Source organism: Phyllostomus hastatus, unplaced genomic scaffold (genome assembly GCF_019186645.2).
Source record: "Phyllostomus hastatus isolate PE091 unplaced genomic scaffold, TTU_PhHast_1.1 phas_scaffold_345, whole genome shotgun sequence".
Lineage (NCBI taxonomy): Eukaryota > Metazoa > Chordata > Mammalia > Chiroptera > Phyllostomidae > Phyllostomus > Phyllostomus hastatus.
This window is the reverse complement of record NW_025334024.1, coordinates 4490367-4514244: the sequence shown is the minus strand read 5'-3', so window position 1 is coordinate 4514244 and position 23878 is coordinate 4490367. Positions and strand designations below refer to the sequence as shown.

The 23878-nt window shown below is 49.0% G+C and overlaps 1 protein-coding gene across 1 annotated transcript in view; it reads right to left on the bottom strand.

Annotated features, from left to right (window-relative positions):
• Positions 1 to 6787: 6787 nt before the first annotated feature.
• The window catches only part of COTL1 (coactosin like F-actin binding protein 1), a 41856-nt gene continuing 24765 nt past the window's right edge, over positions 6788 to 23878 (bottom strand). The window contains exons 3-4 of the mRNA XM_045818619.1: positions 22232 to 22389; positions 6788 to 8097 (exon numbers count right to left, since the gene is read on the bottom strand). Of these exons, the coding sequence (XP_045674575.1) occupies positions 7987 to 8097; positions 22232 to 22389 (269 nt within the window). The 3' untranslated portion in view covers positions 6788 to 7986. The remainder of the gene's footprint in view (positions 8098 to 22231; positions 22390 to 23878) is intronic.

Sequence of the window (23878 nt, the reverse complement as noted above, 5' to 3'; positions counted from 1 at the left end):
AAGTTTATTTCCAAAAGTCTTGTAAAATGGAATGGCAGTTTCTTTTTCAACCAAAGGGAGGAGAGTGTGGTCAATAGTAGTGGTTCCCAAACTCAAACACCCCTCAGCCTTGCCCTGCGGGTGTGTTTCGATGCAGACTTCCAGCCCACCTGCCCACATTCAGCCTCCACAGGCCAGGGGCAGGGCTTGAGAAGTTCGCCTTTCGTCGAGTTCCAGGTGACACTAATGCAGTCTCAACCAGACACATGAAGAACCATGGTCAAAAGGCATCATTGGGTTCTATGCTCTGCGAAGACCTTCTTGTTAGAGTATGTAAGAATTGCTTGGTAAATTTGCTTAAAGAAACAGATTCTGGGACGATCCCAAAGATCCTGACTCAGTAAGCCTGGGGTGGGGCCTGGGAATCTACATTTCAGCAAATATGCCGGGTGGTTTTGTTATGGGTATCTGAGGACACCCTTTGAGGAGCAGAACACTTTGTGGAGCAAACCCACTGAGGTGGCACCCATTTGTTAAGTGAGCATTCACTGGGCTCCTACTGTATGCCAGGCACTATGTTAAGAGTTGTGAGAGCCAGGCAGATGCCAGAGCAGCTAGTACCCAGGTGGAAGTCTTCTGAGGAGGCCGATGAGAGGGGATGCAGGGTGATAGGAGGCGGGGCCTGGGTAGCGGGTGACCCCGGGTGTTACTGAGGGAGGCACCCTGAGGAGGGTGCTGCAAGTATCTGGGGACATTCTTCCTCTTGATCTTTCAGACCAACAGTTTTGTTCCCATCGGCTGGCGTTTGAATCTTCAAACTCAGAACTCGTGCCGCTGAGCAGCACCCATGGGGTTGGACCTCCACAAGCACTCATCGCTTTTTCCTTAGCAGCCGCTGGCCCCTTCCATCAGCTCTACTTAAACCGGGTCCTCAGCTGCCAGTGAGCAGCCTCGCCTTCCTCCCTGTGGTCACTGGGGACACTGTGTAAATTCTTTCGCTTGCCCGTTGCAAAATCATTTCTAAACGTCTAAACCAACAGGAAAACAGAAACTAGCCTAACAAAGTCCCACCTGCCCATTACATAGATGCTTACATTTTATTGTATACATTTCCCCCAGCTCTTTAAAAAATAAATGAAACAAACACACAGCTGGAGTCCCACTCTGACGCTCTCTCTCCCTCCTCTCTCCCTCCCCAGGGCTCACCCTTCGTTCTCATGGCATTCATGTAATTTCGCTCCTGTGTATATATATATGCACATTGTTCTGTTTGAAAATTTAGCTTCATTATTCTCATTCTGTAATCATCACCATTTTGCAAATTGCCTTTTACACCCCCCTTGAGCTTTGGGATTTGTGGGAAGAATGGCGGTCTGTCCTGCCTGTGCATACCACCCACGGCTTTGCACGTCCTCGGCAGCAACAGGAGACTCGGGAATTGCCAACGAGGAAAGCACCCATGTCGAGGTCTGCGCCAGTGTTCTCGGATTTACCAAAAATAACCCCTGGCAGACTGTTAGCCCTCTGTTCATGAGGGCCTCATTTCTCTCTCACCCCCAGCTGCAGGGGCAGCCCCCCAAACCAGGCCCTCAGCACAGGCAGACACAGCCTCCTCCCCAGGCAGGAAGGTGTCCCCTTCCCAAGGAGGTTAGCAGGCCTCTGTAGCCAAGTCCTGTGGAGGCCCAGATGCCCTGTGCTGCCCTTGGCCCCACAGCAGCCCCAGCCCTAGAGCACACACCACCCTCCCAGTGGTGTCTCCAGAGATGGTTAAAAGGGGGAAGTAGTCAAAGTAACAGGTTCTAGACCCTGAAGGTGGAGGAGCTGGACAGGTACTCGAAGCAGGTGGACAGGTACACAAGATACACTCCTACCCATCAGGCACAAGACTGGGGACAGATAGAGGTGGGAGGCAGCTCCCAGGCAGAGGAAGCCCCCAGCTTCTTTGCCCAGTTCAGCACAGAACAGGTCTGATCCTGGTCTGAGAGGGTTGTGGGCTTAGAGCCAGGCAGGGCCCCTCCCGCTCCAGCAAGGTCCCGCTCATGGATTGTGTACTGAGCACCTGTGTGCCAGGCCCTGAGGACTTGTCTCTGCCCTGACGAGTTTCAGTTAGTAGGGGAATGGTAAAGCCAACGAGACAGGGAAGGTTCCTGGGGCTCCTGTAAGAAATGACTGGCTCCTGGCTAGTGGATTGAGTGCTGGCCTTTGAACCAAAGTGTTGCTGGTTCGATTCCCAGTCAGGGCACATGCCTGGGTTGTAGGCTAGGTCCCTAGTAGGGGCACATGAGAGCCAACCATACACTGTTGTTTCTCTCCCTCTCTTTCTTCCTCCCTTCTACTATCTTTAAAAATAAATAAAATCTTTTTAAAAAAATAAAAAAGAAAGCCCTGGTTGGCATAGCTCAGTGGACTGAGTGTGGGCTGCAAACCAAAGTGTCACAGGTTCGATTCCCAGCCAGGGCACATGCCTGGGTTGCAGGTCATGACCCCCAGCAGCTGCACATTGATGTTTCTCTCTCTTTCTCCCTCCCTCCCCTCTCTAAAAAAAATAAATAAATAAAATCTTAAAAAATATATAAAAAAGAAATGGCCACTGTCTAGGGGGCTGAAAACAACAGAAATATGTGGACAAAAAAAAAAGGGTTCTGTGGACAGTAACCTCACAGGGTGATCGATCATAAATTCCTAACCAGGCAGGTCATGGTGGGCAGTCACCCCTTAGGCCTATGACATTTTTAGTGAAAGGTTTTAAGCCAGCCTTGTCCATTGTTCTTGATCTGCGTTAACACACCTTTGAAATGCCTGGGTACACTTCAGAGAGGTCAAATATCCTATGTGAGGTCACACAGCCACACGGCAGAGGTGGGACTTGAACCCTTCCTGTCACCCTGTGCTGGTGGTGCCCAGTACCAGCCCCCTTGCCCCACCAGGGCTTCTGAGAGCCCTTCCCAAAGCTCATGCAAATGTCAGTCAGCGTGCTCTGGTCCTCAACATGATGACTGCCAAACCCAGAGCTCTAGTGGTGGGCCCAAGGTGGTGGTGCTGACAAGCAGGGGCAGAAGGATCTAGAAATCCGTCACTGCTTTGGTGTTAGGCTGGGAGGTGCTCAGGGCCAGCGCTTCCCCAGAACAAGGAGGGTCTCCCAGGACTATGCAGAGGGCAGCCATCATCACGTTAAGCAGCTTGCACCGCTCACCTCGCTTAGTCCTCACACAAATATGTAAGGGAAGGCTGTGTCAGAAGGTGTATCCCAGATTCACATGTTAGAATCCTAAACCCCCATGTGATGGCACTGGGTGTGGCCTCTGTGGGGTGATCAGGTCACGAGTGTGGAACCCTCCTGAATAGGACTAGTGCCCTTGTAAAAGAGACCCCACAAAGCTCCCCGGGCCCTACCCTGTGAGGACACAGTAAGATATCTGTGACCCAGAAGAGGGCTCAGTCCTGACCATGCTGACACCCTGATTTTAGATTTCCGGCCTCCAAACTATACAAAATCAACTTCTGCCGTTATTAGTCACCTAGACTGCGGTATTTTGTGACAGCAGTGCCGCAAACTTAGGTAAGGCCCCAGTTCACAGAGGAGGAAACTGAGGCTGCCTGGCTGGCCACCTCCGACCTGACTCAGCCTGCACGCTAGGCTGCCTCCTGTCCCTCAATGAGTCATCTCCTTGCAGCGACTGTTTTTGCTCACTGAGAAACAGAGAACAGGAAGCAGCAGGGAGACTGTCATGAGGGCAGCCTGTCCTGGGTGTGGGGGCAGCAGGAGGCCTTCCTCCACTGGGGCAGCACCTGGGGCTGGGCTCCCCTTTCCAGCTCAGATAGTCCCCTGGAGAGTAAATGCCCAGCAGGAGGGCCACAAGGTTGAGAAACAGATGCCTCCCCTGGGATCTGTCAGCCAGGAGCAGCTACCTCCCTGAGGACACAGGAATACCCACTGCAATTACTGGCTTATTTTACTGTAGATCTGCTCTGCCCTGCCCCAACCCCCTTGCAAGCCCCTGAGCATGAGGGTTCCCCAGGCCTAGCACAGGGCCTGGTCACATCAAGTGTGGTGCTTTAAAAAGGTCACACAGGTCTTGATATTCCTCCCATTGAGAGGAAGAGTCAATGTCCCCTTCCCTTGACCTTGGGAGTTCATGACCACTTTCCCCAGTACAGTACTATGGAAATGCTGCCACGTGACTCGAGGCTTGGTCAGAAAAGGCTATGCAGCTTCTCCCTTGACCTCTGGGACACTTTCTCTGTGAGCAGCAGCCACCATCTAAGAAGTCCACACCCCTGACACTGTCTTGCCGAAGAGGCCACGTCAGGTGCTTTGATCCACAGCCCAGCTGACCTCCTGGACCACAGTGTCAGCTGCTGGCTACATGAGTGGGCCAGCTTGGACATCCTGCCCAGTCAATCTGAACACAGCCAAACGAGAGACCCCTGCTAGCAAGAACCCTTCCTAAACTCATGTCCCACAATATCAAAGGCAAAATAAAATGGTGGCTTTGCACTATTCCACTTGGGTGATCTGGAACAGCGGTTAAGTGAGCAATGCATGAAGTAATTCAGAGTTGTGTCTTAGCAAGGTGACTCAAGCACCCAGAGCTTCATCCTTAACCCCTACCAGGCCCTGATGGAGGCCAGGAAATACTGGGCATCTAGCAGGTGCTGGTTACAGGGGATAAAGAGATGGTAAAGTCAAGGTCTCTTTGCCTTTGAAGACCTCATGATCCCATCAAACACTCTCTGGAATCTCAGCAAAACCCTGAGCTGTAAAAACTCCAGAAAAAGAGCTAAATGCAATGGAGATAAGCAATCTCTCAGATACAGACTGCAAAACACTGGTTATAAGGATGCCCAGGGAACTTAGTGAGGATCTCAGCAGCATAAAAAAGATACAGTCAGAAACAAAGGATACACTAATTGAAATAAAGAACAATTTACAGGGAAACAACAGTAGAATGGATAAAGCTGAGAAATCAATGATTTGGAATATAAGGAAGCAAAACACAACCACTTAGAACAAGAAAAAAAAAGAATCCAAAAAAATGAGGATACCATAAACAGGCTCTAGGGCAAGTTTAAGAGTTCCAACATTTGCCTCATAGGTGTGCCAGAAGGAAAAGAACAAGAAATTGGAACTCTATCCAAAAAAATAGTCAAAGAAAACTTCCCTAATTTGCTGAAGGAAATAGACATGAAAGTCCAGGAAAAGCAGAGTCCCAATTATGATGGATGCAAAGAGGCCCACTCCAAAACACATAATTATTAAAGGGCTAAAGGTTAAAGATAGAGAAACTCTTAAAAGCAAGAGAAAAGAAGTTAGTTACCAGGAGGTTGCCAGATGAGAGGGGGGAAGGAGAGAATGAGTGAACAGGTGAGGGATGAAGAAGCACGAATAGGTAGTTACAGAATAGCCACGGGGCTGTAAAGCACAGTATAGGAAGTGGAGAAGCCGAAGAACATATGCACATGACCCGTGGACACGAACAATGGTGGGACGACTGTCTGAGGGGGTGGAGGGGATGCTGGGTGGAGGGGGGCAAAGGGGGAAAAATCAGGACAACTGTAATAGCATAATCAGTAAAATACATTTAGGATAAATAAATAAAAACAAGCTCCTTGACACACAAACCCAGCTCCACCCTCTTTGCTCTTCCCCTCAGCAGCAGCCCCATGGAGCCTTTGTCTGTAGTCCCCTGGTCTTGGCCTGCTCACCCCTTCTCTCCTCCAGTTCTGAGGTGTCGCTTCCTGGGGGAAGCCCTCCTTGATGCCTCTGGCCAGGCCTAGTCCCCTTGTCATTTTCTCCCACAGGACCCAGCTTTTCTTCGAAGCAGGGTTTATCCTTACCTGTGATTGTCCCAAGTTCTCTGACCATAGCTAAAAGCCCACAGGCCAGGAAGCCAGAGGCCCAGTTTGGCCCCCTGTGTTCTGTGCGTAGGAAACACCGGGACAGGCAGCATTGGTAAGACTAGTGGCAGGCATGATGTAATGACTGAGCACCTACTGGGCACCCTCAGAATCGTGCTGCTGCTTCGGCCTTCCCACCTATCAGAGAGGGTAATATTGTTGCTGATTTTGCAAATGAAGAAACTAAGGCTGAGAGAGGTTAACTAACTTGCCTAAAGCCACACAGCTGAGAGCAGAGGAGCAGGTATTAGAACCCAGATACGGCTGGCATGGGCCAGGAGCCGACCTTCAGCTCTGTGCTGCAGTAGGGCAGCTTAATCGTGGCCTTAGCCACGCATGGCAGGACTCCTTCCCGCGCTGACTTTGGTTTCTGCCCTGTCCCCACACCCTCCCCACTCCGCCCAGCTGCCTGAGTCAGAAACTCCTCCGGCCTGATTCTGAGGTCCCAGTGGGTCCAGCGTGCTGGAAGTCTGGGTTTGAAGCTCCACGACAACCTCGGAAAGGATGTCACAGCCCAGCTTTTCCTGAAAAGACAGAGGGGAGGCTTCTGGCCACGCAGGAAATATCCAGATCCTGCTGTCGCACCGCCCTCTCAATTCCAGGGCCTCCCCACTTCCCTCAAAAGCCTCAGCTCAGGGGCATCAGGAGACCTAGGTTCAAATCCCAGCTCTGCCTCTTTCTACCTGGGTGGCCTCAGGGGAATCAGCCTCTCGGAGCCTCTGTCTCCAGAAAATGGGGACACAAACAGCACCAATTTCTTAAGGTGGCTGTTAAAAACTAAAATAAGATTCTCAGTGGGAATGTGCTCAGCCACCGCTAGCTCCATAGATGCCTGTTAAATCTGAGGATGACAATGGCCTTTGTTTTTGTAATTAAAAAAAAAAAGCTTTATAAGGCAAATCAGACAAACTTGTTTTTTGAAAAACAAAAAAATTTATTTCTGTAAACTGTTTGAGTGCAGATGTTCACAACCCCAACACAGCACAGATTTCCTCCCCACAAACAAAACAAACAAGGAAAAAGAGAAAGAGAACAATATAAAATATGCTCATGAAGAACCAAGCCAATCTCATCTTTCTTTGAAAAAAATAATAATAACCCTTTGAATGCGTGGTGCAGACGCAGGATCAAAACCACAGGTGTTCTGGTCCCCCCGAGGCCGAGGCCGGGCGCCGCTGTACACCCAGCGAAGGTGGCAGAGAGGACCTCTGGCCCGAGAGGCCCCTGCTGTCGGCAGACGACCCGAAAGTAAAGAACCAGTTCTGCCTGCGTTCCTGTTGCGCACCCGGGCCTCTCTCCCTACTGTCCTCGTCCCTTGGGGAGCCTCTGAACTGACCCTGAAAGACTCCCTCTGTCGAGTCTGGACTCAGACCTTATCCCCCCCTCCGTGCCGTAGTGGGACTCCAATCAAAAGGGTGGGAAAGCGAACACCAGGCAACTTTTAAGGCAAATTTTCTCTCTTCTCCTTCGGTCTGAGTCAGGCCTACACCTCTCACCACCAAGCACCATCTCTGCAGCTTAGGCAACTCTGAATGAGGTGGGGGAGGGGCCCTGGAGCACATTCTGGGAGGTCTGAGCCTGACATGCGGGGCGAACGCGTGTGCTCATGACGGCCGCCGGTGACAGCGTGGCTCAGGGCACAGCTGCCTCCTCGGCGCTGGGCGGGTGGGCGAGCCGAGGAAAACCAAGACGGCAGCACTGGTGTGGGCTCCAGAGCAACACGAGGCTGCAGCAGAGGAGGCCAGGCAGGCTAGGAGAAATGCCAGGGAAAGGGGTCACCACAGGAGGTGCCTCAGATCTGATGATGTCACCGCAGGAGGCACCAAGATCTGATCTTGGCATCACAATGATTTTTCTTCAGAACAAGAAAGGGGGGGCGGGGACAAAAGAGAAAGAAGGTAAAAGAAAGATGTTCCATGAGCTTTGCAAGATAGGACATATCAGTACTCAGGAGGGAAGCAGGGCAGGGGAGCTGGGTTGCAGACGGGGTGGTGGGTTGTTGCCTCTCATTGCGTCTCCTCTCCCTGATGGGCTGGTAGCTGAAGCCGAGGTCCCCTCCCCCGGAGAGCAGGCAAATGACTTTGGCAAGGGGCAGGGGGAGGGCTGGGGTTACTCGGTCTGGGCGTCGTAATTGGCTCCCCCAGCCTTCTTGAGCTCGTTCTTGATGAAATCTTCATCCAGCTCCTTCCGATCACTGATCACAAACTCTTTAGCGAAATTCTGCAAGAACAAAATAAAACAGAGTTCCTGGTGAGAAGGGACAGGATCTACGCATTGCTCAGGCAACACATCAGGAAGTCTTGGCACCTAAAATGCTAAGAAATGATCAAAATAAAAATTTTGTGGCAAAATAGTTTGGCAGAAAAAAAAATGACTCAAGATCAGGAAATGGGTAAAGTCAAGGTACTATGTAGTCCCAAGACCACGGAGATGGGCCAACATCAGATGTGGGCTTGAATTCCGGCTCTGTCATTTCCTGACTATGTTACTTTGGACAAGTTGCTCCAACTTTCTGTGCCTCAGTTGCCCCATTTGTGAAAAGCCACCATTAGGAGAATAATAGGAGATAAGATTAGAAAGGAAGGCTGTTATGCTAGTAAATGTTTAACACCAGGCTCTCAAAAAGAGAGAGTGAGGGAGAGAGAGAGCAGAGAGAAGCCCTGATTTCTAGCTTTTGCCCATTTCCATGGTGTAAATATCCCTGCGGTGGTTGATTTCAAGCTACCAACATGACATCACTGTCCATGGAGTTGGAAAGGAGACACGTGATTGGCTCTCACGACCTGGTATAAGCTAGCCCCCGGCCCCCGTCACAATGGGGCAGGGTTTCCAGTCCCAGGTCTGAGTGATCAGCCCAGGCACCGAGTGCACGAAGCATGTCCTGAGCGCTCAGCCACACTCAGCTACCTGTGGGCAGAGGTTTGCATTCATTTAACAAACATCATGCCATGTGACGGGGCTTCAGTGATATGCTCAACTCGGGCACTGTGCCCTCTTCGGGTGCACGTTTCAACCACAAACCTCCACAGGCCAGGCACACACGAGGCACTCGGTAAACACCTATGGCATGAATGAGTGAAGCAGGTGATCTGGCTTATCAGATAACTCTGAGCCATGAGGAATCGACAGCTATTTTAACATGTGGATCATAAGACTTTAATAAACAAGGTAAACCTGAGAGTGGTGGCAGATACAGAAAATTTTACCAAAATATAAATAACGAGTCTAAAAATCAGAAAATCAACCTCATGAACAAACTCCACAAGGACATAACGTCAATAATAACCACCATTTATTACGCACCTGTGTGTGCCAGACACTGCCACACATTGGCAAACTTAATTCTTAAAACCCTGTACTAAACCCCAACAGATCTCCTAGAGATCTACCCAAGCGAAACGAAAGCGTGCATCTGCACAAACACTGACACACAAATGCTCCTAGCAGTACTATTCATAACAGCCGAAGAATGGAAACAATTCAAATGTCCATCGACAGATGAACAGATAAGCTAAATATGATCTGTCCGCACAATGGAATACTACTCAGCCATGAAAAGAATGAAGTGTTGATTCATGCTACAACATGGATGAACCTCAAGACCATCACAGTAAATGAAAAAAGCCAGCCATGAAAGAGCACGTAGTGGAGAATTCCACTCATATAAAATGTCCGTAAAAGGCAAGTCCATGGAGACAGGAAGTATTGACCAGGTAAGTGGCTGCCAGAGGCTGGAGGGGGAACAGGGAGTGACTACTAAAGTGTCTGAGGTTTCTGGGGGCTGATGAAAATATCTGGGACGAAACAGAGGTGGTGGTTGCACAGCACTGTGAATGTACTAAGTGCCACTGGATTGTATATTTTAAAATGGTTCATTTTATGTTATGTGAGTTTTACTTCAATTAAAAAAAAACATGAATACAAACATAAGTCACCATCCCTCCAGGCAGAATGACTAAGCCAGGAGAGCACTCAAGGTCAAGTTTTACAGTATCAACACAAACCATTTGCCATGCCAAGCCACTAAGAATATGAACAGGGAGGGAGGAGGGGGAGGTTACTGTTTATCAAGCAGCTAGTATGGGCCAGGCACGGCCTCACACCTTCTCTCACTTAACCCTCCCTCAGTATATTAGCTTTTTATTCGTGATAAGACCCGCGAGTTGGGCTTGGCGCGATTGTGTAACTCGTCCCGGATGACTAACACTGTTTCTATTCCCCACTGCGCTGCCCCGGGTCTGTGCACATCCTCAGTGCAAGGGAACCCTAGCTGGGTGAAGGGGCCAGAAAGGAGAACTGGGAATGAGTGTGTTTCTCAACCCAGAGCCCCAGTGGCACGGAGGAAGGGCAGAGGGCAGACTCGGGAGAAGGAAGCCCAAAGTCTCACTGCCTGCGATGGCTATATATGGCAATCTAGAGCAATAAGGACAGACACTCCTGTGTGTGTGGATTAGCCATTAGAAGGTTTAGATTAAGAAGTAAGTCTGATAAGGGCTAAGAAGTCTATAGGGAGCACACAGTCCAACCTAAATCACAGGTATATGGGAAATCAAAGTATGGCTGAAATGAGGAACCAAACAGGATAAAAGAGACTAATGAAAACAATCAATAAATGCAAATGAACAAAACTACCTTTTAAAAAAGGCTGTCTCAAACTCCAAAAAAAGCAACCCCAAACCCGATGCTACATACCAGAGGCATGTTTAAAACCAGGAAATTAGCAACAAATTATTCTACCAAACAAAAGTACCTAGAAAAGCAACCTTATCCACCCCCTACTACGGGGACCAGCACCCAAAGGGCAGATGGGAGGTGACGGCCACGCAGGGGCGGTCCCAGGAGACCTCACAGGCCTCCCCGCACTCAGGATGCACACGCACCCTCTGGGGCTTCAAAACTGAGTCGATTCTTCCCCTCAGGATGTGGACTCTTCGAAAGTCCCCAAAAGGTCTGATTCATCCTAAAACCCAACTCACTCAAAAAGACCCTCACATTTCTCCACCGCCAGCAGTCCTCGCAAAGTGGACCTTGGACTTGGCAATGGAGACACCAGAGCCCCCACACATGGACTTCATTGTGTGTTTTTAAAAAGAGGCAGAGCCCTGGCCGCAGAGCTCAGTTGGTTGGAGTGGTGTCCCATACACTAAAAGGTTGTGGGTTTGATCCCTGGTCAGGCACATGCAGGAGGTGACCCATTGATGTTGCTCTGTCTCTCTTTCTCCCTTCCTCTCTCTCTAAAATCAATAAGCATGTCCTTGGGTGAAGATTTAAAATAAATAAGTTAATTAATTAAAAGAGACAGATATGAGCCAAAAGGGGTCTGTAGACAGCCAGACCCTGACCTGGGGGCAAGACCTGAGACCTGCAGAAGCCTGCAAGGACTTGCCCACACTAAAAAGCGCAAGAACACGTCTGCAAAGCGCGGCCAGCTCCTCACCACGCTCACACCTCCACACCCTCAGCCACTGCCCCCGACACTCTCAGAGAGCCGTCAAATGGTGACTGGGGCAGGTGCACGGAACACTACTCAAGAGACGATTCCTTACTAGGGAGGGGACTGTCAGGCCCCAGGACAACACTAACATGTCGAGAATTTCAAGTTTTCCAGGAGCCCCTTATGACGAAAGCAAGAGAGAAACAGGTGACATTGATTGTAAAAATACTTTGTCTAACTCTCTATATTTAAAATATTGCCCCTTTAATGTGATCAGTGTATAAAATCATCAACGAGCTCTTCTACCCCCTTCCCTCCACACCGAGTCTCCCAGAGCCAGTGCACCCTGTACTCGTGCATCACACAGCAGGACGGCAACCACAGGTGGCTGGTGACAGTGCTGGTCTAGGCAGAACAGGAGCGAGTCTGAAAGGTTACCGTGCTCAGTCACGGGGAATCTTTAGTCATAAAACACCGGAGCCGACCCCAGTGGAGTAGGGGGGGGCCCTTCCGAGGGCTGGGAATGTGCCAGGTCTTGATCTGAGTGGTGGTTTCACAGGTATGCACAAGAATTCAAAACTGTAAAATTCAAATTTTACCAATCTATACACCTAAGATTCATGCATTTTCCTCTATGTAAATTACACCTTCATTAACAAAAAGAGACGGGGCGGGGGGCGGGGGTGGAGCTGAAAGAACCTTCAAAACCCTGATAGTCACTACCTCATTTGATGGAGAAGAAACTACAAGAGACCGAGAGGCAGGGATCGTTTCCCCCCAGGCCCAGGGCAGCCTCCAGGCAGGGCCCAGGGTGAGGCCTGGCCTTGGTCTCTCTCACATCCTCTCTGCTTTGCAACCCACCTCCCTGGCTGCACCCGACTGCCTGGCCCACGTCAGCATGTCAAAGCTGCCTAAGCCAAACGTCACACGCTTCTAAGCCAAATGAACCAGTCTGGTTCTAGAAAGATCTTTGTCATGTCCGGGAATGATGTGTCCCTGGCTAATAGCTTTCAGGCAGGGTCTCACCCTTTTCTGCTACAGCAGGGCTTGTCAAAGGAAGAGTCCCCATCCAGCTAAACATGACTCCAAGATGGTTCGGAAACGCACACCAACCAAGTTCAGGACACGTTTTGTCCCTGTGACTTTTCTCAAGTGCACATATGCTCACGCTTCAGAGATGTGAGACAGACACCAGCCTGCTTCCGAGGAAGGCAACTCTAGAGAAGGAGCAGGTTTAGGAACCGGGACTCTGTACACAGTCAAGAATCTATTCGCAAGGCTGGTTTCAAAGTGCACAAATATTTTCCTATTCTTTGCTTTAAATCATCTCATTTTTTAAACAGCTCCCAACTGCCTGAGTTGAAACCCCAGCTTCAGTTCCAAAGCATGCTGGGAGTAGATTTGAGCCAAAGACAAATAGGGACAATTGTCCGTGTGCATCTCCAGCAGCCTTACTGACCTGCCCTGAGCCTTAGTTTCCTCACCTGCAAATGGGGACAATCAGAGGACCCATATCCCAGGGCTGCTGTGAGGATCTGATGAGTGTGCAAAGTGCCGGGGCACTCTGCAAGCGTGCCAGTCCACTTAGAGTAAGCGCTCAAGCACTTTTTAAATGACCCCAGGTTTGCCTTCATTCTCCAGATTGTTAGCAGAGTCTAAGCTATAAAGGAGTTTTCTGAACCACTTGGCATGAAGGCACAGGGAGTGGCTGGCTCCTCTTCTCTCACCCCACGCTGATGTCTCCATCCCCACTGCTGATTTTTTTAACGAAGGGAAGACTGGGGAATGCCACCTCCTCACCCATGCAGAGAGAAGATGCCAAGTCCAGCTGCACACCCAGAACCAGGGGAAAGGGTTCAGCCATGGGAAGACTGGGACAGGGTCTGTTGAGAAGATCTGTCAGGTCTTCCACCTAGAACATTAGGTCTAAGTGGGGGGCTAGAGAATGTCGGGGGAGGTCTAGGAAGGAATTAAAATGAGTGGGGAGGCTTTGACAGATGCATCTGTGATGTCAGCAATGCACATTTCTACAAAGCTGAGCCAGGTAGGAAGCATGACCTTCATTGTATCCAAAGACAATATGAGCTAATGCAATTCATTCTTCCAGCAAACACATGCTTACCGAACACCTATTATATGCCCGGCACTTGTAAAGTCCTCAGAAGTCAAAATTCTGGTTCTTAGGGGTCTCTCTGAGAGCAGAAGAAGAGAACTCAGGGGCTCTACAGTGTCCTGAAGGAAGCAGTCAATGGCTCAGGGCCCTGGTTTCCATCTCCATGAAAGAAGAGTGCTGGACAACTGGTTCTCCGGGCCCTTTTCCCACCAGTCACCCATGGATTTGCACCCAGAGCACGTAGAATTGGACACCAGAATCCAAGGGGCAATGGAGGAAAGTGGCACAGAAAAGTCAACTTTGGGATCAGAGTTTGGCTTTCTACAGGAAAGCTGCGTGCTCGTGGCAGGCCCGTCCCAAACCCCTGCAGAACAGTGCAGGGGACGGACTCTCTCCTCCCACGTGTGAGAGGTGGAACAGGGGTGGACAGGACACATGCTGGCCACAAAAATGTATTTTTCCCCGAGTGGGCAAAGACTATATTATAAACCAAAGACCTCGGTGTGCTGAAGAAAAGCAGTCGGACACCAGCAGCTGGAACAAGAGCCGGATGGAAAAGCGCAGCGTCAGACCTGCTGGGCATTCAGCTGCCAACCCCTCCTGGGCCTCCTACACGTCCCTCCTACAACTGTTCCGAAGTGCTTCAAAGAGCAAGGTCTGAAAAATCCTTCCAGCAAGGTGTAATTTACTCAGAAAGAACAAGTTCTTACAATAGGCATGAGTCATCACAGAAAAGCGAAAAAACAAACATCAAAATGCTGTGGTCTCGTGTTTGACAGATTCAGTAACAAAGGCATCTGTGTCACCGCCGTAGTTCAGCAGTGACGAGACCCGACTTCACCAAGGAGAGAACAAAGGACAGGAGAGGGGCACGCAGTCCCATTTCTGATGGGCACAGGGTGACCGTCCAATGCAGAAGGAGAGCAGAGGATGTGACATCCTAAAGCATGGTGTGGGTAGGTCTGGGCCACAAACAGGGGCAGCCGTCCATATGCCTCACATCCTCACCCTGCAGGGCCACTCACCTCAGTAGCATTCAGGGGACTGCTTGGAATCTGACTCCGCCTCACCTGATTTCTGACTATGGCTCCAGCTATGGGAGGCTGTTTCCCCCATTCCAAGAATGGGGAAAATATTCGCACCTTTCTCCTCCTATATCCTTGGCAGACATCACAAATCAATTATGCACCTTCCCACTAAGTTCAGACTTAACCTTCAAATCCTCTTAACCCAGAGCTCCAACTAGCCCCTGCTAGCAATCAGCTGATAAGCAAGATTAAATCCAAGTTTAGGCCTTCCAGTTTCTATCCGGTCTAATTTGTACCTAGCATTTCTTGTTCCCTAGCCACGCCCACTTTGGGGAACTTTTCCCAAAGCAATAATTCAACAGATTTTTTAAAGTTTCTTATTTTTTTAAAAGATTTTATTTATTTATTTTTAGAGAGAGGGAAAGGGAAGGAGAAAGAGAGGGAGAGAAACATCAATGTGTGGTTGCCTCTCATGAGCCCCTCCCACCAAGGGACCTGGCCCACAACCCAGGCATGTGCTCTGACTGGGAAATGAACCTGCAGCCTTTTGGTTTGCAGGCCCACGCTCAATCCACTGAGCCACACCAGCCAGGGTCAACAGATTTTTTTAAAGGACAACTCATAGTCACAGATGTTCACTGTCGGTAAATACCGAACTATTTTCACTTTCAACAGAAGTTGAATAAATAAGTAAATAGTACCTACAGTGAACACTGTATATATATATACAGTATCTTATTTAGTTTTTACAATTCCATGAGGTATATTATGACCCCAAATTTTCAGAGAGCTTGGTTAAAAGAACTTTGGAGCACAGAGCCGGCCGCAGGGCTCTGACTGGCCAGCCCCCTGTTAAAGAGGTCTCCCATGCCCCACCACCTGACTTCCGACTCGACACTCCCCTTGGCTCAAGGACTCATCCCTCCAAACCTTTATCTCCTCCTCTGTATGTTGGGGGTACTAACAGCACATGGCTCATGATGAATAAGCCTGGCACTCCAAACATGCCACCTGGCATCACCTATCACAGGCTGCCGAGGAGCTCCGCGCTTGTCATCATCAGGCGCCTGTGTTTTACATGGCTCCTGGCCGGGTGGCTCAGTGAGTTAGAGTGTCATCCTGTTACGCCAAGGTTGCCAGTTTGATCACCAGTCAGGGCACCTACAAGGGTCATCTAATGAATGCATAAAAATGAGTGGCAAGAGTCAAAATTTCTCTCCCTCTCTCTGTAAAAATCAGTCAATAAATAAAATAAAATTTAAAAATTATACATAAATGACACAAGCGGCAAAGCCCCATTGCCTGAGCCCAGGCCCAGGCCCAGGTGAGATGCACCAACACGGAGGCCTTTCCTGGCTCTGAGGAGAGCGAGGGCCTTACCAGGAACCAGGGCTTGACGAAGCATAAACACAAACAGCTGAAATCCTCAGGAGAGACACGAGGAGTCGTGGACAGTCCCCGAGTGCTGGGTGACAGCCAATTCTCTGCACAGGGGAGCAGCAGCCCGCAAATCTCGTTAAACGGAGGAGTGCAGATACTCCCAGTGGACCCGGCCAGGGCTCCCCTCTGCTTTCTATTGAAACAGAGGCAGAGCCTTTGGGAACCCCAACCAACGCCCATAGCCCTCCCCGGGTGTAACTGGCTCCCACAATTTAATTCAACCCCAAGGACATTTATGGAAGAGTTACTAGCCTCTGTCTTAGGAATATACAAAGAATAAGACACAGTCTAGAGCCCATGTGAAGAGATCCTTTTCTTCATTTTTTTTTTGTTGTTGTTTTTTCTTGTTAGTATCTGTTATGTGCCTCCTACAGAATAAAGAGTGGCCATGGTCCCTGCCCTCAAGATTACTTTCTAGAGACATTTATTTATAATTTATAATTCATGGAATCTGGATCCTAGTAGAAACACAGATAAAGAAGTAATTAACTCTGACTGAGGCTGGTAGAGTGGGGTAAAGGATTGGGCTTTTGAAGAATGAATAGGAGTTCACCAGTTACCGAAATGGAGAACCTCTTTTCACAGCCATTGTTTTTCTTCAGTCCTTCCGACAGCTCTGTGGAAATTTATATTCTCCTTTTCACAAGTGAGAACAGATTCTAGAGATCAAGTTACTTGCCCAAAGTCCTCAAACTGACAGCTGATGGAGCTGCAGTATCAGCGTGGGCCTCACTCCCCCTAAGCCTATTATCTTTCTATTGGACACAGTAGCATTTAAAAAAATAATGTTTTTAATCCTCACCCAAGGATACACTTCACTGATTTTAGAGAAAGAAGAAAGGACAGAGAGAGAAAAGTCAATCAGGTGCCTCCCATATGTGCCCTGACTGGGGATCAAACCCACAATGTTTCTGGTATACAGGACAATACTCCAACCAACTGAGCCACCCAGCCAGGGCTCGGCATTTTTTAAAAAATAAGCACAAAGCAACCACGTTCAGTGTCCACTTGAAAAGTGTCCTTGGGTAAGGCTAAAAAAATTAAAAAGTTTCAACCATAAGTAAAATTGAGAAGCAGTAAAATTTTTAAAAAAACATTAAAAGTCTGTTTCCTGCAGAACTTCACAGAGCCTTTGCTGTGCCATGTGAGTCTACACAGTAGAGTTTTACTTGGTGCTGGAGGCCTTTGGGGAAGCGTGTGATGAGGTGATATGATTGAGTCGGGGCTTTGGGACCAGACAGTCTGGGGTCCAGGCAGAGCTCTGCATGTCCAAGCACGGGGACCTGGAGCGAGTCACCCAACTCTCCCAGGACCCAGGTTTGTCATTTATAAACGGGGATCATAACAGTAATGGTGCTGCTTTCAAGAATAAATGATTTAACATGTGAAAGGTCCTTAACAGTGTCAGACACATGGTAGGGATACAATAAAACCATTGCTACTAATATTATTACCACACTGGTACACAAAAGTGACTCTCCTGGAGGAGTACTGGCTACATCTGGCCCTGAGGGGTGGGATGAGGTCCAGAATTTAAGACAACCCTGCTCCTGGGGTTTAGAAGCCATCAGGTATATATTAAGCTGATAGTTGCCCACTGTCTTGAGCATGTCTGTCCTTCCTTCCTCCATGGCTTCTTGGAGGAAATATTCCACTCTTTTCCCAGTTCTGAAGGAGGAGTTGTAACCTCTGGTTACTTGGCCCCATAGACATTCATACGTGTTAAAAAATAAATAAAAAGATCACATGAATAAAGCCATCCTGCAAGGCAAGCCTGATGCATCACTGACCAAGGCTGGCTCCAAATCAAGGCAGCCTGGCCTGGCACAGGCAGGTCTCCAACGGTGGCAACTGCATTGTCCCCATAATCCCACAGAGGTGCCAGAACAATGGGATGAGCAATTTGTCCTCAGCACCAGCCTGGTGCTTCTGTGAGGCAGATGACAGCAGCAGAGAAGCAGCCGTGCGTGCTGTGTGATCATCACATTCCCGGGACTCGAGTCCGGTGTTGCCATCCTCCTCCAGCCCGACCAGCCTGGCAGCCTGTTTCCACGCCCCCCCACTCCCCCCCGCCCCCCGCCACTAACGTGGCTCAGTTTCTCAGCCTGGCTCTGAACACAGACCAAGACACCCAAAGTTAAACCTTCTTACTTTTAACTCTTCTGGGCTCCAGCCCGGGACCTGCTGCTTTGCTAGCCCGCGGGTTTGGGGCAAGTGCTGTGCACTGCTCTGGGCCTCAGTTTCTCCATATGCTGATGCACCTGTATGGCAGGCCTCAGGGAGGTACAGGTCATCTGAGGTCAGCACTGGCACGAGTGGGTGAGGCCAGGACCTTGCATGTTGATATGGCTTCAACTCTGGTCTAAGCCATTTGCAAGAGAATTATGCAACTTGGGTCAAGATTCGTGCCCCACACCCATGGCTCACCATGTGGGCCTACCATTTTTGAAGGAAATAATTCACAGCATACTAAACTGGGCATCACCCTGGGGTCTAAAAGGGACAGCTTGGAATAACTATAACTACTCCTTCTGGGTCTTCACCAAACCTGGTTCTGAACACTTTCTCTATATAGCAACCCAAAGAAGCAGATACTACATTACCCGTGTTTTGGATCTCAGGGGGTTGAGGCCCAGAGAGGGTGAGCAGTGTGCCCAAGGCCACACAGTAAGTGGTGGAGCTGAAACCGGAACCCACGCCATCTGGCTCCAAAGACTGCACTCCAGACCACTGCACACCCTGTCTTTTTGACCAACAAAGTAAAATAAGGTTCCTTTAAAGGTAAGATGTTGTCAGAGCACCTCTTAAAAAATGCAAAATTTCAGAACATGTCAAAACATAATATGACACAGCAAGTCAACTCACCCAACTCATTTTGTAAATGGGGAAACGGGGGTCCAGGAGGGAAGAAAGACTTGCTCACAGTCAGGCAGGCAGGAGACCCGCCTTCTTGACTCCACTGTATCCACACCAATCCATATTCTCTACGTTTCACACAGAGGGTAAGGATGTGGGCATACTACTTCTGCTACATTAAAAACCAAGAGTGTATTAATAATCTTAAACTAAAAGTCAACCCACTTATTTTTCATGTGGAAATCATGGCAAAAGCTGGGAAAGGGGTCCAGTCCCCAAAACACGGAATCCAGAATGGCTCACCTGCAGGGTCCCTTAGAGGACGGCGGGTCCGAGTGCCCGTTAAACAAAGGGGAAACACACATACACACCAGGATCGGCCTGATTTCTGTGGCTGTCAAAAGACACCACTATGCCAGCAAAACAGACCCTTTATAACTTAAATGGCTATATTCACAACTATAGTATAATGTGAGGTTTCGTAATACTTTCAGGTAATAAACCTTTTCAAATGCATAGGTGGAAATGCAAAAGGTAATGGTCAAAATATTACATTGCACCTTCAGTTCCAGATGCACCCAAGCCCCCCTCTGGAGGGGACATCTGCACTCTCCATCCACATACCAGCATCCCTTTCTTTAAACTGGAATCATGCCAGAGCTGCCAGTTATGAAGCCCCACCTCCTTGTCCCACAGGACGTACATGTGACCTAAGTTGGGCCAATCGGGGTCATTTTAAAGGAATGATGGACACTGGGGGAGGAGGGATCAAGGCAAGAAGAACCATCATGCCTGGACCATTCTTCCGGCTATTCAGAGGCCACTTGAGGCCAAACCCTGAGAAAAGAGAGATGAAAGGAAGATCCTGCTTCAGCCCTGGACCCAGCCATACCTAAAGCCAGAAAACTCTGTATGTACTTTCCAGTCAAGAGAGTCAGACAATTTCCCCTTTTGCTGCAAGGTAACTGAGTTCACAAACAAAATAATTATAACCAATACTATCAACTGAGGGTTCCCACCAAAAAATCCTATTTCCCCAAATCACTCTCATTCACCGGCCCGCTTCGCCAACCTGAGATGAGTTCTAGATTAAAAGGGAGTCCACAGGCTGCTATGGGCACAGAGCTTTTTTGGAGGGGTGGTGACATAGTTCTGGTGCTAACAATGGTGGTGATTGCACAACACAGTGAATGTACTTAATGCCACTGAATTGTATGCTTTACCATGGATAAGATGATCCATTGTATGTGGTTCTATTTTATCAACGCAATTCGCAAGATTCAAAACACTGCCCTCATTGGACACATCCTGGCAAAGGCTCTCTCCCTGCTTGTTCCCTCATCTCCCGGCCACTCCCCGGGTTGGCCAACGGACAGAGCTAACCGGGCGTGGATGGCAGACTCCAGCAGGAGACGCTGGCCAGGGGACATGCGTTGTTTGCATTGTCCATTCTGCCGCCATAAAAGAAACCCCCTGAGAGCTGGTTAACCATTAAAACCATTTATTGAGTACTTACTATGTCCCAGACATGGTACTAACCCTTTTAGAAGGTAATCTGACAACCCATACCTTTTTATTTTTATTATTATTTTTTAAATCCCCATCTGAGGGTATATTTATTGATTTCAGAGAGAGAGGAAGGGAGAGAGAGAAAAAACATCAATTGGTTTTCTCGCATACACACCTCAACCGGGGATCGAACTTACAACCTTGTGTACAGAACAACACTCCAATCAACTGAGCCATTAGGCCAGAGCTAATAACCCATACCTTTTTAAAGCGATCATCACGCCTATTAATTCTGGAGCCCTACCACCTGAAAACGTATTCTAAAGAAACAACCCATCGGCAGAGAGGAAGGAGCTGCGTGTAAGAGACCAGTGGTGAAACAGTATTCATACAGATGAGAATGGGAGGCAACTCAGGAGGCCAACAGCCGGGGAACACTCAGTACACTGCAGCCCACCTGGGACAGGGGACAGCCGGCCTCCAGAAAGCGTTCATTGCTGTGGCTTTGCGGTCCCATACTTTATGAAATTATGTTAAGTGAAAAAATAAAACAGAAGCCAGTGAGAGCGTGGTTTGCAGGCTGTGTCTGCATCAGTGCACAGAGGTGCTGAGCTCGCCTGCAGAGCTGGTAGGGAGGATGGAAAAATAGGCTGTGATAATGGCATGACAGGAATTTTTTCCTTTCTTCTTATTTTCTTAATAAACTTTTAACTTGGGATAATTTTTGACTTAAAGAAAAGTTGCAAGAGACAGTACCAAAAGTTCTCCCGTACCCGGCACCCAGTTTCACAATTACGAACCTCTGGTGTCACTGTGGCATGCCTGTCGCAATGAGGAGGCCAGCACTGGAATGGTGCTGTGACTGAACTCCGGCTTCATTCTGATTCCACCGGTTTTTCTGTTCCAGGGTCCAATCCAGGGTGCCACATGGAACACAGCCTATTTGTGCATGTGTTTTGTTTTTTTACAATGTAGTGGCTTTTGGTATAGTCACGGATATGTACAGCCGCCACCATAGTCAATTTTAGACTATTTTCATCGCCTGAAGAAGGAAGCCCCTAACCAATAGCTACCACACCTCCCTCGCGTGGGTTTTGAAAAAATCTTTTTGCAAAATGGAGAACCCTTTGGTAAGAAGAGAACTTTCTCCCTCGGCTCCCTGTCCTTGGTTTTTCTTTCTGGAATTCACATCTTCTTTTCTCACATGCCCACAGGCCCTAGCCCCAACCTTTGAAGTTTCCAAGTGTCAGTTTTCATTATGTCCAGAATGAAAAATATTTTACAATTGGGAACTCTACAGATAGAATTGTTCAGAAGCTCAGAGGCAAAACCGAGGGCAAGCCCGCCTTTCCCTCTTTCCTTTCAGGCAAAGACAGACTTGGGAATAAGCCAGCCCTGAGCAGTACCCAGCTATCCAGTCTGGAATCTGTGCCATCCCAATACAGCCTTTGTCATTACAGCCACCAGGATTACCATAATGTCCCTGCTGGCCCTCAGAAGGTTGACATTTTTTCCTTCAGCAAGTGTTACCAAGTGCCTACTGTGTGCCACGCACCGTTCAGAGAGGGCATGCATGAATTCTCACACTGGGTCCTCATGGCCACCACTGGAAGTCAACCATGATCATTCACGATGCAAACAGGTAGTGGCCACCATTCCAGCCCTCCCTCCAGCCCCCTTCTCCATGAGGCACCTGCCCAACCTCAAAGGTAAACCCCCAGCCACCATGCTTCTAGCAGGTGATGGATGGGCGGGATCACAAACGCAGCCACTTGCCTCGTAGCCTGCATGCTGAAAACAATTTTGGTAGCATTGCAGCAGTAGCCATGTGGTCCAGAGACAAAGCACAGCTTGCCTGCAGTCACAGCTAAGTCACAGACCCAGGAGTCAAACTCAGCCCTCTCAGTCCCTGCTGGCTGGTGATCCATTCTGGATGTGACCCCCAGGTCCAGAAGGAAACCCAAGGCCAATTACCTGCACAACCTCCTTCACCAGGGTCTTGTCTGTGCCAGTTTTGGCTCGCTGCAGCCCGCTGACGTTCTCACCGATCCATGTGATGAGGGCGAACTTGGACCTCTTGCTCATGGCGTCCCCGGTGGTGAAGCGCACAAAGGCAAAGAATCGGATATCATCTGCAGCCAAAAGCAAAAAGAAGGCATAGGGTCGCGTTAAAATACCCCAAAACCACATCTCCAAGGAGGGACTATAAGCCATGGGTGCACCCAGAGCAGCGCAGCTGGGGCCTAACACCGACCTTGGCCAACATTCTGTCATTTGATCACGACAACAGCACCCCGGCTTTGATGCCATTTCACAGATAGGCAATGAAGGTTCAGAAGGGTCACCTGACACTCCCAAGGCCACACAGGCAGTAGGAGGCCACAATGGGATGTGAAGCCAGCCTCTCTGGCTGCTATACCTGCCACCCTCCCGACTCTCACACCATCAAGGCTCAAGCTCTGCATCTTACTCAGGGAGAAGTTCGTCAACTTGTCTTATCCCCAGTCTTCAAGACCCCACTAGGACTAGGAATAGGGAAGCCACATGGACATGAGAACTGGGTTGGGGAGGAGTCGGATGCAAAGGAAGTGGCCCTTACTTTGGCCTGGGATACAGCTCTGGGCCCACTGGGCATGTCTAGCTTGTGGCGAGACAACTAGACCACTAAGAATTCTGAGTGTTCCTCCATTGGGTGCATTCTGCTTGTTATAGCTTATATATTCACCTGTATTAAAACGACTCTAGAGCACAGGTGGCAAACACAAGGCCCGCGGGCCGAATCCAGTCCTCGGCCGTGTTTTATCTGGCCCGCCACCTTGTTTCCACCCAGGGGGCAGCGCTGAGCTCTCGCTTAACTGTTAAGGGGTAGTTACATTTCTACGGTCCTAAAATTACATTAGGCCCTTTGAAGGTGACAGCAAGGCTGATGTGGCCCCCGGTGAAAATGAGTTTGATGCCCTTGCTCTAGAGGTTAGTTTGTTCCCAGGAACTACATTTACATTTCATTTCATTACCACGACTGTTTCATTATCGTCACTTTAGAATGTCTTCCACAGGGGAAGTTACCCCGACCACCATTCCTTGTGTCACCAAAACATCCTAGAATTTTTAAAGTGCGTGTGCATGTGTGTGTGTCCCACGAGGACAGTGGGCTGGAGGGTTCTTTGTTGTGGGGCGCCCTGGGCCTCATAGAATATTAAGCAGCACCCTCAGCCTCTACCTACGAGATGCCAGCAGCATACTTCCCAACCCGTTACGTCAACCAAAAATGTGTCCAAACGTTGCCCCATGTCTGCTAGGAGGCAGAGCCACCCCTAGCCAAGAACAAATTTCTAGTTACAGTTAGTGTCCCACTTAATAAGGACCCCCTTTGTGTCTTCCACCAACATTCTGTGCTCTTCATTGAGAAGTCACATATCCTTACTCCGCTTAGTTTCTAAATAGTTCATATTCTAGTGTGTGTATTATGAGATCTCATTATAGTCCCTAACAGGCGAAGGCTGGCACATAGGGATACTACTGGGTATCCCTAGTTCGGGTTATTTTTGTACCAGCTGTTCTGCTCAGCATTGATATTCTTAATGGCTTTTGGTTGATGGCTTTAAAATTTCTCAGGCACTT